The following is a 15654-nucleotide window of genomic DNA, read 5'->3' as shown; positions in this document are numbered from 1 at the left end:
GATTGGATTTGGCCTCAAGGAAACACTGTCTCTTAAAAGAGCCTCAAGTCCATCTGGTTTCAATTTTCCGACCACGAGACAGGGATTTGGGTGCAAGTAGTTAATCTGGGAGGTGATCCCAGGAAGCTCTGGGGGGGGGGGGGGGCGCGGGTAGTGGGAGGAGAGAGGAGTCAGAGAGGTGCACTGCCTGGCCGGTGTGGCTCAGTGGTTGAGCACCTACCAGTGAACCAGGAGGTCACGGTTCGATTCCGGTCAAGGGCACAGGCCCAGGTTGCAGACTCGATCCCCCGTGTGGGGCGTGCAGGAGGCAGCCGACCATTGACTCTCTCTCCTCAGTGATGTTTCCATGTCTCTGTCCCTCTCCCTTCCTCTCTGAAGTCAGTATATATAGATGTAGATACAGATTTTTTTTAAAAGAAGACAGTCTTTAAAAAATATATTTTTATTGGTACATGAGACGCTCCTCACCCTCTGCCTTTTTCTCCTTGATCTTTGTCCCTTTCACATCTCTTTTTTCTCGTTAATCTGAGGAGGTGAGGATTTTTTCCCTTTGGTTCTTTTTTGTTGTTGTTTTATTTATTTTAAAAAATACATTTTTATTGCTTTCAGAGAGGAAGGGAGATCCAAACCCCTCGCCGGGCCCTCCGGCGACCCCGCTGTGACCCGCACGCGTGTCCTCGGCAGTCACGTTGCTTCTCTTTGTCACAGCATCTGATGTGCGCGGGGCTGTGGTGCCTGGTGGAAGGAGACGCCTCCTGCAAGACGAAGCTCGACCCGCCCCTGGACGGCACCGAGTGTGGGGCCGACAAGGTACCCGCCCCCGCCAATCCCCGTGGGCAGCCCCCGTCCCCTGGGCATTGGGCACTGTTCTCAGGCACCCCCGGGGAATCTCCTGGCCTCCCCAGAAATGCCCACGGATCCCACTCTGGGCAGAGGGCCACTTCCATTACCCCCCTTTTTTTTTTCTTATAAGACACAAGAATCACTTGCTTATTATTATTTTTTTAATATTTTTTTTATTGATTTCAGAGAAAGGGAGAGGGAGAGAGAGAGAGAGAAACATCAATGATGAGAGAGCATCGTGGATCGGCTGCCTCCTGCACGCCCCCTACTGGGGATGGAGCCCACAACCCGGGCATGTGCCCTGACCGGGAATTGAGCTGAGCCATGTTGGCCGGGCTGCATATTATTTTTGTTAAATTAACGCCGTGTGTCATACAAGTGGATTTACTTGCAAACTGTTACATCAATAAACCATAAGTGGAAAAGCAGGATCGCTTGCCTCACAGGAAAGGCTATGGTGAAAGATTTAATGAGAGTAGCTGTTCTGTGCTAGATCAGGGTTAAGAGAGCCATCCTGCTGCCTGGTCTTCCTTAGCAGGGGGGATGGATGAGCGTTAGAGAAGAGAGGTGTCGCCCGGCTGGGGTGGCTCAGTGGTTGAGCACCGACCTAGGAACCAGGAGGTCACGGTTTGATTCCCCGTCAGGGCACATGCCCGGGTTGTGGGCTCCATCCCCAGTAGGGGGCGTGCAGGAGGCAGCCGATCCATGATTCTCTCTCATCATGGATGTTTCTCTCTCTCTCCCTTCCTCTCTGAAATTAATAAACTCTATTTTTTTAAAAAAATAGAGAAGAGAGGTGTCCAGGGCCAGCCTTCCTCCTTAGTGGCACGGCGAGACCGAAGGAGATGCTGTGATTGGCACCCAGCACATCAGCTCTCCCCCTCCAGGCTTCGTGCCACTCACGCTGGGAAGGTCTGTTTTAGGGGCGGGCTTGCTCTTGTCCTCAGAGGGAAGCCAGCGTCACCCATGTGGGGCCAGCTTGTCCTCTCCAAGCAGCAAACCCAACCCTGACGTTCAAAACCCCAGAGCGGGGCCACGCTGCCCTCGGGGTCAGGGTTAGGGTTCGCAGAAGCCCAGGTCTCTCCATGGGCCGCGTGGATCCACCCCTTTGCTGGGCACTTAGCAAACCCGCACGGAGCACATCCACGTGGACCTTTAGGGCGAAACCCCAGCCCCGAGGGACATGGGTGTCAGGCCGAGCTGAGTGAGGAAGGCCGCAGAGGTAGCAAGCACGCCCCCCTCCCCCCAGCGTAGGCTGCTGGGACCTAAGTTAGGCAGCACAATCGGACCCATGGGGGGACGGGGGGAGAAGGGGGGGCACCCCATCACGTGGGAGGCCTGCTGTGTTGCAGTGGTGCCGCGCGGGCGAGTGCGTGAGCAAGACGCCCATCCCGGAGCACGTGGACGGAGACTGGAGCCCCTGGGGCGCCTGGGGCATGTGCAGCCGCACGTGCGGGACCGGAGCCCGCTTCCGGCAGAGGAAATGCGACAACCCCCCGTGAGTGCCCCGCCCCGCCTCCCCGCACCTCCATCGGCTCCCGGACCTGCGGGTCTCACTGCCCTGGACAGGGTTTGTCTCACAAGGAGGCGCAAGGACTGAAATACACGAGGTCCGGGGCGGGACACGTGTCAGGGGGCCTCCTCGGCCCAGCTCTTTCTGGGGAACAGAGCCGCTGTTCCTTGCCCGCACCCCCATCCAAAGGCTTCCAGAGCCCGGCCGGCGTGGCCCGGTGGCTGAGTGTCCACCCAGGAACCAGGAGGTCAGGGTTCGATTCCCGGTCAGGGCACAGGCCCGGGTTGCGGGCTCCATCCCCAGGAGGGGGCATGCAGGAGGCAGCCGATCCAGGATGCTCTCTCATCATGGATGTTTCTCTCTCCCCCTCTGCTTCCTCTCTCTCTCAGATCAATAACCCCCAGCCGGCATGGCTCCCTGGATAAAGTGTTGGCCTGCAGACTGAAAGGTCGCAGGTTCGATTCCTGTCAAGGGCACGTACCTTGATTTCAGGCTCCATCCCCCGCCCCAGCGGGGTGCATGCAGGAGGCAGCCAAGCCGTGTGTCTCTCTCACATCGATGTCTCTCTCTGCCTCTCCCTCTTCCACTCTCTCTAAAAATCAGTGCAGAAAATGTCCTTGGGGTATTACAACCACAAAATCAATAGAAATAAAAGATTTTTTAAAAAGGCTCCCAGGGACAGCGGGAGGACAGACGCTCTGGCTGGTGGGCCTCTCTCGCTGCTCAGTGGAGGTCATTCCAGGGAAGCCCGTAGGCGGGAGGCGGCGGCCAAGCTCAGGCGGCTGCTGGCTGCTGTGGGAGCTGCCTGCCGGCCACGGCGTCAGGGGAGGCGCTGGGGGTGGCTGCCGAGCTCACCTGTGTATCAGAAGCCGCCCTCCTGGAGCTGTTTGGCCGGGAACCGTGGTTTTCAGGTCATCTCCCTCGGAGGCCGTCTTTCTTTGGTCCATGTTTGCACGTCGGTTCGGAATGCGTGGGGCTAGGTGTGCGCTCAGTCACGCTGCCCTCGCCGCGTGGGTTTTGATCTTCTCTCAAAACTCCCCCTTTTCACTGTTTCTTAAAAGGGCCCGTTTTCGTCTCCTGGGCCCTCAGCTGCATCCCATTAATGTCGTAAAGGAGCGCGTTATGAATGATGACTCACCCGAAAGGCTTTTTTATCCACAATTAAGTCATGTTGATGAAGAATTAGCAAATCCCCCTTGTGTGCAAAACCCCGCGGCCCTGGCGGGGTCCCAGCCCCATAAATCACACGCGCCAGGGGGCCGGGGCAGAGGCGCTGACTCTCTCGGGTCGCTCCCCTGGCCAGCGTGGAGGCCCCGGTTACAGTGAAGTGTATGCTCACAGTTCAGTCCATGCCAGGAACACCTTGTCCCTTCTGGTAGTGCTAAGGGAATCGGTGCTGCATATTGTGTCACATTGAAACCTTTCCCCTGGCCCCCGACAGAGTGCTGGGCTCACAGGAGGTGTTCAGTGCTTTAGGAATGGCTATTTCATTAAGAGCATTGATGGTGTATAAGGTTTCCCAGAGAAAGAGAACCAATAGGAGATAGAAAGATAGACAGATAGACAGACAGATAGATAGATAAGTAGATGATAGGTAGATAGATGATGGATAATAGATAGCTAGATGATAGATAGATAGATAGATAGATAGATAACATAGATAGGTGACAAGAGATATATAAAATAGATGATAATTAGATAGATGATAGATAGACTATAGATAGATGGTAGAATATAGATAGACTAGAAGCTTGTTGCACGAAAAGATTCGTGCAATAGGCCTTCCCTTCCCCTGGCTGCCAGCCCCGGTTTTCCTCCAGCACCCAGGACTCAGGCCTTTGCTCCAGCCGGAGCTGCCTTCAAGCCTTCACTGCTCTGGCCGGAGCCACCTTCAGTCTTCAATCCGCTGCTTCACGCCTACGTATGCAAATTAACCGCCATCTTTGTTGGCGGTTAATTTGCATATCTCGCTGATTAGCCAGTGGGAGGCGTAGCGAAGGTACGGTCAATTACCATGTTTGTCTGTTATTAGGATGATAGGTAGATGATAGATAATAGATACATGATAGATGGATAGATAAATAGAAGCTAGATAGATGATAGATAATAGATAACAGATAGATAGGTGATAGATAGGTAGATAGATGGATAGATGATAGATAGATAGATGGTAGATAATAGATAGATAGATGATAGATAATATATAGATGATAGAGCCACCCCTGTTTGGGCACCACTCAGTACAGCCCTCCATCATCTGTGCTGCGCCCCCCGCACCCCACTGCCTGGCTGCCCGCTCGCTCAGAGTCAGTGACCCTGTGCATTTCCAGTGCCCCCCGGGCACACACCTCATGCTGTTTCCCTGAAACACTGAGCTTATTGCAAAGGATTGTGCCAAAGAGGTGGGTCAGGCGGGCCTTGGACCATCTGCTTCACTGAGGCCCCCCAACGGCTATGGGCAGCCAGGGAGCAGGGCCAGTCCTCCTGCACAGCAGGGCCGTCTTCACCGGTGCCCACCCTGTGCCTGCGAGACTGTCGCCCACAGATAGGGTGCACCGTGGCCTCTTGGGACCAGCTCTAAGCTCTGACCCAGCCTGGTTTATTCCGAGGGAGCCCAGCAATCTGGTTTTGCTCCGGTAATATTTACACCTTGGTGCTCTGTCCGATCTTCCTGCCCAGCCAGAGTGGCTCCGTGGTTGAACGTCGACCTATAAGCCAGGAGGTCTGGGTTCGACTCTCAGTCAGGGCACTTGCCCAGGTTGTGGGCTTGATCCCCAGTGTGGGGTGTGCAGGAGGCAGCCGGTCCATGATTCTCTCTCATCACTGATGTTTCTCTCCCCCCCCGCCCCCCTCCTGTCTGAAATCAACACAAATATGTATATTTTTAAAAAACACCAGACTTCCTGTCCTAAAGAGCAGTGGCAGGCCCTTTTCCTCCCGTCAGGGATCCTCCGCAGGTGAATGGGAAGCGAAGGGGCCGGCCTGGGGGCTGTTCCAGCCGCTGCCGGGGCGCCTCCCTCTGGGGAGCTGTATGAGGCCCAGGCCGCCGCGTCAGCCACTTTTGCAGAAGGACCTGATGTGGTGATTGTTACAAAACACAGCTGATGGGGCCCAGCGCCAAGCGCTGACCCAACAGCATTCCCTCCCGCTCAGCCCTCAGCGCACCAGGCTGGCGGCCTTGCGATTTCCCAGGATGTGCAAACCTCCCTGCTCTGCGCATCCCGGCCTGGCTTCGGAGCCTTCCAACCCCCCCTTCCCTTCCCTTCAGTCCTGGCCCCTTTCCTGTCTCCTACAGCTGGTTTATTCACTGTCCAAACACACTGGCAAGAGAGTCCCTCCCTTCGCCCCCTTTTCTCTCTCTCTGGTCTTGGTCTTTCCAGCTATTGGAATTTGCGCTTCTTGCCAGCTGACCTCCAGGCCTTGGGGGTCAGCCGTGTCTTGGCTGCAGCCTCCTGGGCTCATGTTTCCCTGCCCTGATTTGTGTCCTTCTTGGTGGGAGTTTCCGCCAAAAGCCTGTGGGGTAGGAAGGTCACCTCTAATTCAAATGCTGGTGCCCCCTGCATCGCAGGGCGGGTGTTTGGGGGAGGAGGGGTGCAACGGCTCGGACGTTCTCAGGTGAAGAGCCAGCTCTGTCTGAGCCCAAGGAGGAAGGGACGTGGAGCGAGGAAGGCAGCAGGTCACTGGGGTGGGGTCTCCCAGGAGCATCAGGAGGGGAAGCAGCCTGCTTGCTAAGGCCCCTGGAGGGCAGGAGTGACGTCATGCACCTGTCACAGCTTTTGCTCCCACAGGGAGACCCCAAATGTGCCCTTTCCACTCGCCAGCGACCTGGTGTCCACATGGATGGTTTTTATTTTTTAAATTTATTTTTATAGATGTCAGAGAGGAAAGGAGAGGGAGAGAGAGAGAAACATCCATGATGAGAGAATCATGGATTGGCTGCCTCCTGCACACTCCCTACTGGGGATCGAGCCCACAACCCAGGCATGTGCCCTGACCGGGAATCGAACCATGACCTCCTGGTTCGCAGGTCGATGCTCAACCACTGGGCCACGCCGGCCGGTCCTGATGGCTAAGTTTTAAGTGCAGATGAAAGGCACAGGGGGTGGGTCTTGCTAACCCATACTCAACACATTGCGTGTCCAGATGACCTTGCAGCCTCAGGATGCGTTCCCCTGAGGGCTCACTCACACTCGCTGTCCATGTGGGGCTGGGGCTGCTGAGATGGGAGGTATGTGAGCAGAGGGGGTGCTGGGAGGCCTGACCCGGCCCCTCCCACTCCTGGGAAGGAGGCGGACACGGAGCACCGGCTGGGTCTGGCTAACTCGGGGGGCCGGTCTCTCCCCTCCAGCCCCGGGCCCGGAGGCGCGCACTGCCTGGGCGCCAGCGTGGAGCACGCGGTCTGCGAGAACCCGCCCTGCCCCAAGGGCCTGCCCAGCTTCCGGGACCAGCAGTGCCAGACGCATGACCGGCTGAGCAGCAAGAAGAAGGGCCTGCTGACGGCGGTGGTGGTGGACGGTGAGGAACATGGCGCGTCCTTTCCCTCCGTCCCTTCCCCAGGAACCTCACGCCTCCCGGGGAAACCCAGAGGGCGCCCCCACCCGCAGTCCTCCCCGAAGGGTGCCCCAGTCCTCCTGCCCAGTCAGCCTGGGAGGGACCCACGGCTTGAGCCTGGGGTTGGCCTTGGACGACATAGCTCTGTGCCATTTCCCGAGAGCAGCTGCGAGGCAGGCAGCAGCCCAGAGGCCTCCCGCACCCCCATTTGCAGCAAGCAGGGGCGGGGGTGGGGGTGGGGGTGGGGGGAGGAGTACCAGCAGCCTGCTGCCTGCTTCCGGGGCCCAGGGCCAACCGTGTGGAGAGGGAGGCTGTGTGGGGCCAGGACAGTGGGTGTCTGCTGCCTCCCTTTCCAGTGTTGGCGCTGCCTTGCAATTTCCTGGGTCATTTTGGGTCGGTTTTTAGTCTTTTTGTAAATTTTTTATTTTTATTGATTTCAGAGAGGAAGGGAGCGGGAGAGAGAGAGAGAAACATCCATGATGAGAGAGAATCATGGATCGGCTGCCTCCTGCACGCCCCCTACTGGGGATTGAGCCTGAAACCCGGGCGTGGAATCGAACCCTGGACCCTTCAGTCCGCAGGCCAACGCTCAACCCACTGAGCCAGACCAGCCAGGGCCAATCCCGTGGAGCCTTTGTACCTTGGCTTCCCCTGCAGTCAAGGGGGAGGGGAGCCCGCCTTCCCGGGAGGGTGTGGGCAGCTGCACGCACAGACTCTCACCGCCCTCGGCCTGGCCGTGCCTGGGACGCAGGAGGCTCCCAGCAGCCCCGGGTGCTCTGGATTCCTAGTCCGGAGGGAGGCCGGGCTCGCAAACCTTCAGCCAGGCCCACAGATCGGCCAGGACTCCGAGGCCGGGCCAGGCCTCTTCCGCTCCCCGGGAGCAAGAGGAGGTCACGTCCGAGGGGCTCGCCCCGCCCTCCGCGCCACTCCGCTATGTGGACGGGGTTTGTGTGCTTTCCTCTCCTTCGCCTCTTGCTTTGGTTTGCAGTTCCCCGGCCTCGTTTCTGCAAACGCAGAAATCCCACTGAAATGTCTGTTTTTCCACCCATTTCTCCAAGTCCGATCACACTCCCTCTTCACTTCTAACCGCTGCTGGAGGGCTGACCTCCTCGGCGGCCTTCGCGTTGTCTCAGGGACTGGGAGCCACCTCTGCCCACACCGCCTCCGGGGGCCTCGCAGGGGCTCCTCGGGGAAGCTCATTGCCTTCGGACGGTCCCACCCACTCGCTTTTTGGTGTTTTTTCTCCCAAAGCAAGAAGTGATGAGCGCCTCCGCCTTTGACCTGAAAGGGGCCACTGTATTTGTTGATTTTAATATATTTGTATTGATTTCAGAGAGGATGGGAGAGAGAGAGAGAGAAACATCAATGATGAGAGAGAATCATGGATCGGCTGCCTCCCGCACACCCCACACTGGGGATGGAGCCTGCAACCCGGGCCTGTGCCCTGACGGGGATTCGAACCGTGACCTCCTGGTCCCTAGGTCAACACTCAACCACTGAGCCATGCTGGCCGGGCGCTAAAAAGGCCACTGTCTTGGATAAGGAAGCCAGGCAGGGTACAGTCAGCATTTCGCCTTGGACAGAGAGACCTGGAGCTCAGGGCTTTGCGGGGGCCACCTCCCCTGGGGGGGGGGGGGGGACTCTCAGGCCTTCCCGCAGACTCGGTTTCATTTCTTCTCAGACAGAAGCAGGAGCCAGCCCTTCGTAGAGGAGCATTTCAGAGGAGAAAGACCAACTCCTCAATGGCCGGCCCAGAGCAGGGAGGGAGGGCAGCATGTCAGCGTCCCTCTCCAAAGCCGCTTTCCACAGGGCCCAGCCCCGGCTCGGCTCCGTGGAGCCCGCTCTGACCGCCCTATTCATAGCTCTGCTATCGCGGCGGAATTCTTTGGCTGGTGACGCACAGTTCAGGGAGGGAGAAGCTATATTTTTTTTCTATTTTCTCTTCTTGAACGAAGGAAAAAGAAAAAAGAAAACAAGGAAATTCTTGCAGAGGTAGATTTTCCAAGGGAGGACTCGGGACCACAAGCCCTTCCCGCCTCCCGCAGGAGACAAAGACTCTCCTTAGAAACGGCTTCTCCGTGGAAAAGCCTTCACACAGAACCGTGGACGTGGCCCGGGGCCCAGCCCACCCCGTCTCTGCCTTCCCCGTGGAATCTCATCGCAGCGCAGACCTTGCAGAGCTCAGGCGTCCCCGGCCGGGCCAGCAGGCCACGCTCCCGCCGAGGCATCGGAGGGCTTGGCACAGGCCGAGAGGCACATTCCAGCTCCGTCTCCCCGGCATGGCCGAACCCCTCCGGGTCGGAGCCCCCGCAGGGGACCGGGCGGGTGTGATGGTGAGGGCTCTGTCACCCCAGCTCAGTGAAGCCAGCTGGAGCTGCTTAACAAAACAGAAGTTGCCCGCCGGCCGGTGTGGCTCAGTGGTTGAGCGACAGCCTATCAACCAGGAGGTCACGGTTCGATTCCCAGTCAGCGCACATGCCCGAGTTGCAGGCTCGATCCCCAGTAGGGGGCGTGCAGGAGGCAGCCGGTCCATGATTCTCTCTCATCATTGATGTTTCTCTCTCTCTCTCCCTCTCCCTATCTCTGGAAATAATAAAAATTAAAAAAAAATTTAAAAATTCACTGTTTTCAAACTGCTTTTAGCCAAAGGACTCTTCCTTATAACCTTAGGACACTCCCCTCTCGCCTCCTAAGACAAGCCTTCCCACTGGGGCGTGGATCAGGGTGCCACGGGACACCAGCCACGGAAAGCAGCTGAGCATAGTGGTTGTTCAGTGACCGTCACTCGTTCACGAAAGCCCGGGCGCTGGTGCAAGCGTATCTGCTGTAGCAGGAACCCTCCAGCTCAGTGTCCAGTCCTCTGTGGCCCCGTCAGCCCCACCCTCGCTCCCAGGCCCCCGGGAGGCCCCCTAGGGAGACTCTGGTGGAGAGAGCACGCAGGCGTCCATGTTCCTCTCGCGGTCCCTTTGCAAAGCAATCACCCGCGCCCCGCATGGCGCTCCTCACGCCAACGTTCACCCCTTCCCTCCCCAGATAAGCCGTGTGAGCTGTACTGCTCGCCCCTGGGGAAGGAGTCCCCGCTGCTGGTGGCCGACAGGGTCCTGGACGGCACGCCCTGCGGGCCCTACGAGACCGACCTCTGCGTGCACGGCAGGTGCCAGGTGACGTGTGCTCTCTGTGTCCTTGGCGGGGCGGCTCGCCTCAGAGGGGCTCGGCGTGGGCGGAGGCCCGGGGAGACCTGGGGGAGTGGGTTTTCTTTTTTAAAAAAATATTTTTTTTTATTGCCCTGGCCGGTGTGGCTCAGTGGATAGAGCGTCGGCCTGCAGACCGAAGGGTCCCGGGTTCGATTCCGGTCAAGGTCACGTACCTCGGTTGCAGGTTCCTCCCCAGCCCTGGTCAAGGAGTGTGCAGCAGGCAACCAATCGATGTGTCCCTCTCACATCAATATTTCTCTCTGTCTTACTCTCTCTCCCACTCTCTCTAAAATCACTGGGAAAATATCCTCTGGTGAGGATTAAAAATATATATTTCTTGATTTTAGAGAGTGTGGAAGAGAGAGGGAGAGAGACAGAAACATCAATGAGAAACATCGATTGATGGGTCGGCTGCCTCCTGCATGCCCCACACTGGTGATGGAGCCCGCCACCTGGGTGTGTGCCCTGACCAGGAAGCCAACCGTGACCTCCTGGTTCATGGGTCGACCGCTCTGCTCAACCACTGAGCCACGCCAGCCGGGCAGAGGAATGGGTTTTCTTAAGAAGGTGCCAGGGTGCTGCCTCCCACCTTCAGACTGGTACCCGCTCCTGCAGGCTCACCTGGCTACCACCTAGGAGTCGAGGTGGCTGAAAGAGTAGGTGTCTCGTAGTGTTTAAATGCTCAAAAATGTTTGAACAACCTGAGACGTGATGACAAAGGGAAGAGTGATGCCCAGGTGAGGGTGGGAGGTGTAGGTGAGCGTATGTTTTTGGACAAGCTCTGCTCTGGTTCGAGACAAAAGATACAGAACGAAGCTGGTGCCTTTGGCAAGTGGTACCCCAGGGGTACCGATGCCTGGCTTTTGGGGACTTGCCCCACGGGATATAGTCCCCAGACCCATCCTGATGTTGCATGTCTGTGACTCACTGGAACAGTGGTAAATGCCACGGAAGGAGACAAAGAGAAAGGAGGGAAGTCCCGGCCCGCGGGGCTCAGCGCTTGAGCACGGCACTCACCCGAGTGGAAGCCCCCCACGCGACACCCCCGCCCGCAAGTCTAGCTCCCCGGGTCGGTCTTCCTGTGTGCCTCCTTCTCAAACGCGAGCGGTCAACCAGAGATGACCTGCTGTTAGAAGAAAAGCAGCAGCCGGCCCAAGAAAGACCAAGAAAAACACACAGGAAAACGCACCCTGGCAGAGGAAGGGGAGATAATTATAGACTCCTGCAGGATTCTAGAATTCCGCTGCCAAGTCAGCAACCAAGCGTGGGAGCAAAATAAAGGAACGTTGAGATACGGGAGAACTCAGAAATGTTCTTTTCCAGGCGCCCGTTCTCGGAGAGATGGCGTGGCCTTTAACCAAACAAGGGGAAAGTCGAGAAGGGGAAGGCGAGCCCAGCCAGCCGGGCTCAGTGGTTGAGTGTCGACCTATGAACCAGGAGGTCACGGTTCGATTCCCGGTCAGGGCACAGGCCCAGGTTGCGGGCTCGATCCCTTGTAGGGGGCGTGCAGGAGGCAGCCGATCCATATTCTATCTCATCATTGATGTTTCTCTCTCTCTCTCTTTCTCTCCCTCTCTTTTCCTCTCTGAAATCAATAAAAATATACATTAAAAAAAAAATAGGCGAGGGCTGTGAATTGTTAGAACTAACATTTTCTTTTTTTTTTTTTTTTTTTTAATATATTTTATTGATTTTTTACAGAGAGGAAGGGAGAGAGATAGAGAGTTAGAAACATCGATGAGAGAGAAACATCGACCAGCTGCCTCCTGCACATCTCCTACTGGGGATGTGCACGCAACCCAGGTACATGCCCTTGACCGGAATCGAACCCGGGACCCCTCAGTCCGCAGGCCGATGCTCTATCCACTGAGCCAAACCGGTCTCGGCTAGAACTAACATTTTCTAACTAATTGTTAGAAAATGCCGGGTCGAGGGCTGGTGCCGCCGGCCTGAAAGTCTTTAGTCCAAGTGAAAATAAGGAGTCGGTGGCGTCCCTCTGATGGAAGAGAGAACGCGGCTGTCATTGCAAGGTGGCTGTGACGTTACAGAAAGCACGTGTTCTCCCTCCTGGCCAGAAAAATGAAACCCACTGAGCCTCGCCGGCCAGGCTGGGGGCACTGCTGCCTTCCTGGGCCCCCTTCTCTCTGTCAGACACGAAAGATTGTATTCGGCCGTGAGGTGGTTATCCCGCCGAACATAACGCAAGCTGGATCCCATTCATTCTTTGATCTTCTGGTCTTAAAATCAATTAGCCTGTTTGCTCGGGCCTCTGAAAGTATGGGGGCCCCAGCATCACGTGACAGACGTTTGTGAGACGGGAGCCCAGGCTAACCCAGCTCTCTGGTCTTCTAGAAAATCGGCTGCGACGGCATCATCGGGTCGGCGGCCAAAGAGGACCGGTGCGGGGTGTGCAGCGGGGACGGCAAGACCTGCCGCGTGGTCAAGGGCGACTTCAGCCACTCCCGGGGGACAGGTGAGCGCGGGGCGCAAGCCTGTGTTTTACGGACGTCTTACTTCCCTGGCCCCCAAGCCAGCGATCGCGTGCCCTCCCTGCGTTTCGTATGGAAGGGCTGGTGGGCCATCGAGAGGGTGACCTGGGACTCAGTGTCACAGCTTCTGCAAGGCAGAGAAAGGCGTCTTATCCACAGTGACGCAGGCGTCCAGTCTGTCAGGCAGGCGGCTTGTGTGCGAATCCGGGCGGCTCCGTCCAGTCTCGTAGCCACCGGCCGCTAAGACACTTCAGATGTTTTTATTGTTGTGAACCCTCTGGACCCAAGGATATTTTTCCCATTGATTTTTTTTTCCCCCAAAATATGTTTTTATTGCTTTCAGAGAGAGGAAAGGAGAGGGAGAGGGAGAAAAACATCAGTGAGGACAGAGAATCCTGGATCGGCTGCCTCCTGCATGCCCCCTACTGGGGATGGAGCCCGCAGCCCGGCATGTGTCCTGACTGGAAATCGAACCGTGACCTCCTGGTTCATAGGTTGATGCTCCAACCCTGAGCCACGGTCGCCCATGAGCCTTTCATCCAGTGCACATTGATTCAGCATGACGACGATGTTAGAGGCAGGAGGTTTGCAGAAGGAAAATGCAGCTGTCACCAAGTCCAGGGAGGGGAACCCGGCAAACAGCCTGAGTGCATGTATGAGGGGGAGGCAGCTCAGCGGGGGTGCTGCAGGGCGCCTCCCTCAGGGCCGCGGGCAGATGAGGGCACCCCTACGCCCTAAAGAACAAGGAGAGGTGGTCCAGGCAGCGTGCCTCAGTGGTTGAGCGTCAACCTATGAACCAGGAGGTCACGGTTCGATTCCCAGTCAGGGCACATGCCCGGGTTGCAGGCTTGATCCCCAGTAGGGGGCGTGCAGGAGGCAGCCGATCCATGATTCTCTCTCATCATTGATGCTTCTGTCTCTCTCTCCCTCTCCTTTCCTCTCTGAAATCAATAAAAAAAATATTTTTCTTAAAAAAAAGGATAACTAGAGATTAACTGTCAGTGGGGGTGGGGCAGGGCATTTCAGGTTGAAGGAAGAACCCAACTTGGAAATAGTATGATTCCCCCAGGTCATGTGACATCTCCGTGGCGCCAAGTGTGGCTGACGGACCGGCCGATTCTGTCAGCTCAGATAGGGAGGCACCTTTCATCTCTGCCCAGCGCCCAGGAGGAATGTTAGCACCCTCGAGGGTGACTATCACAGAGAAATACCATCCCGGAGATGAAAAGCGATCGGACGCAGGCTTTCTGCCCAGTTCTGAGGAATCCTGACCCCTGTCTGACCTCCTCTGGGTCCTCTTACCTTCAATACTGAAGCTGGGAATTCTGAGCAGCCCCCCACGGGGACAGCATCCATGTCCTCCGGGATGCCCTCCTCCCGTGTCCTGGAGGGCTGCGTGGAGGTAGTATGACCCTCTGGCCTGTCGCCTCCCAGCCTTGAACCGATCAAGGCCCTGGGCAACTCATCTGTGAAGGAATCGGCTCGAATTGGCCATCACTCTGCTTTCCTCAGGGGTGGGCTCAGCCTTCGGTGGAGTTGGCACAGCGAAGTGGTTTGAATGGGGTGTTTTGGAAGCTCTCGGTACGAGGCTTTCACTTCATTCATTAAATCGCCGTTTTGACGTTATGGCCTTTTGTCCACGCAGGCCTTAGCGCCAGCGACTGGTGTCCACGGCAACCCCCCACGGTGACCCATGAGCTCTGCACCCCTTTGCGTTTTGTTCTGAAAGAGAAACCTTCTTAAACAGTCTATTCTGTTTTTAAAAATATAACAAAGACCTCATCTGAACTAATTGTATCTTCAGTGACGTGAATCCAAATCAGGTCACATTCTGAGTCCTGGGGATTAGGACTTTAACCAGTGAATTGGGGGGTGGGGGGCGGGATACGGTTCAACCCATCCCTCATGCAAATAAGTAAGTGCTGCTCTGGAATTCGGCAGCCCAGGGGCTGTGGCCATAGAAGAACGCTCTGTGATTGACACTTACCATAGCTGTACCTCCCACCAGCTCTGAAATCTCTATAGAGGAGGCGGGGAGAGGGGACTTTGGTGGGAGATGGGGCAAGAGTGGTTCACCCATGTTATCCGTCACCACAGGCTATATCGAAGCCGCTGTCATTCCCGCCGGAGCTCGGAGGATCCGCGTGGTGGAGGACAAACCCGCCCACAGTTTCCTAGGTAACGCCAAAACAAGGATCTGACTCGCGATGTCTGTTCTGAGGATGGAGGCAGAGGACGGGGCGGGCCGGTCATCGGGTCAGCAGCATTCTCCCAGGACATCGGTGTCAAACTCATACCTTAGGTGTCGTGATAGAAAGACTCATGGTTCTGGCTGCCGGGACTTCCCAGCGCCATCGCTCAGCTGACCCCAGCCCCGGGTAGCGAGCAACATGGGGGACATTATCTCTGCTTTTCCCTGGAAACGTGAAAGGACAGCAGGATGTCAGGGTCCATTAGATCGCTCAGCTCCTAATTCCCACATGAAATGGACTTTCAAAAATACATGCTTTTATTGATGTCAGAGAGGAAGGGAGAGGGAGAGAGAGAGAGAGACATCAGTGATGACAGAGAATCATGGATCGGCTGCCTCCTGCACACCCCACACAGGATCGAGCCCGCACCCCGGACATGTGCCCAGACCGGGAATCAAACCGTGACCTCCTGGTTCATAGGTCAATGCTCAACCACTGAGCCACACCGGCCTGGCCTGCCTTGGTCCCCTCATCTCCTCTGCCAATCAGAACCCCAGGATTCCAGGGCCTGGGGTATGCACTCGGGCAAGCCCGGAGGTGGTCCACGCTCGTGACGTTTCTAAAGTTTAGTGCAACCCAGCCATGTTGGCACCGGGGCCGGGCGCTCTGGAAGTTAAGCCCGTGGAGCCCTGAGCTCCCCTCGCATTTGCTGGGATCGATTCCCGAGGAATTCCACCCCACCTACCTCCAGCCCACGCCGCCTGGCTCGCGGCTTGAAACCACCTGGAACAGGAAATGCCTCTGCAGTTCGCATCCACGGCTCAGAACAGCCCTGGCGGGCCTCCGGGTGGAAATAAAAGGCGCTGACGCGG

At 56.8% G+C, this 15654-nt stretch overlaps 1 protein-coding gene across 1 annotated transcript in view; it reads left to right on the top strand.

Moving 5' to 3' along the window:
* ADAMTS17 (ADAM metallopeptidase with thrombospondin type 1 motif 17) overlaps window positions 1–15654 on the top strand; it is a gene marked incomplete at both ends in the record, with an annotated part of 87782 nt that overhangs the window by 48931 nt on the left and 23197 nt on the right. Inside the window, 6 exons of the mRNA XM_081114829.1 lie at window positions 709–810; window positions 2196–2341; window positions 6705–6871; window positions 9941–10068; window positions 12454–12574; window positions 14688–14768. Of these exons, the coding sequence (XP_080970955.1) occupies window positions 709–810; window positions 2196–2341; window positions 6705–6871; window positions 9941–10068; window positions 12454–12574; window positions 14688–14768 (745 nt within the window). The remainder of the gene's footprint in view (window positions 1–708; window positions 811–2195; window positions 2342–6704; window positions 6872–9940; window positions 10069–12453; window positions 12575–14687; window positions 14769–15654) is intronic.

The sequence above is a fragment of the Myotis nattereri genome (genome assembly GCF_964212035.1).
Source record: "Myotis nattereri genome assembly, chromosome: 21".
NCBI lineage: Eukaryota > Metazoa > Chordata > Mammalia > Chiroptera > Vespertilionidae > Myotis > Myotis nattereri.
The sequence above is the reverse complement of the archived record's forward strand: the minus strand, read 5'-3'. Positions and strand labels throughout refer to the sequence as shown.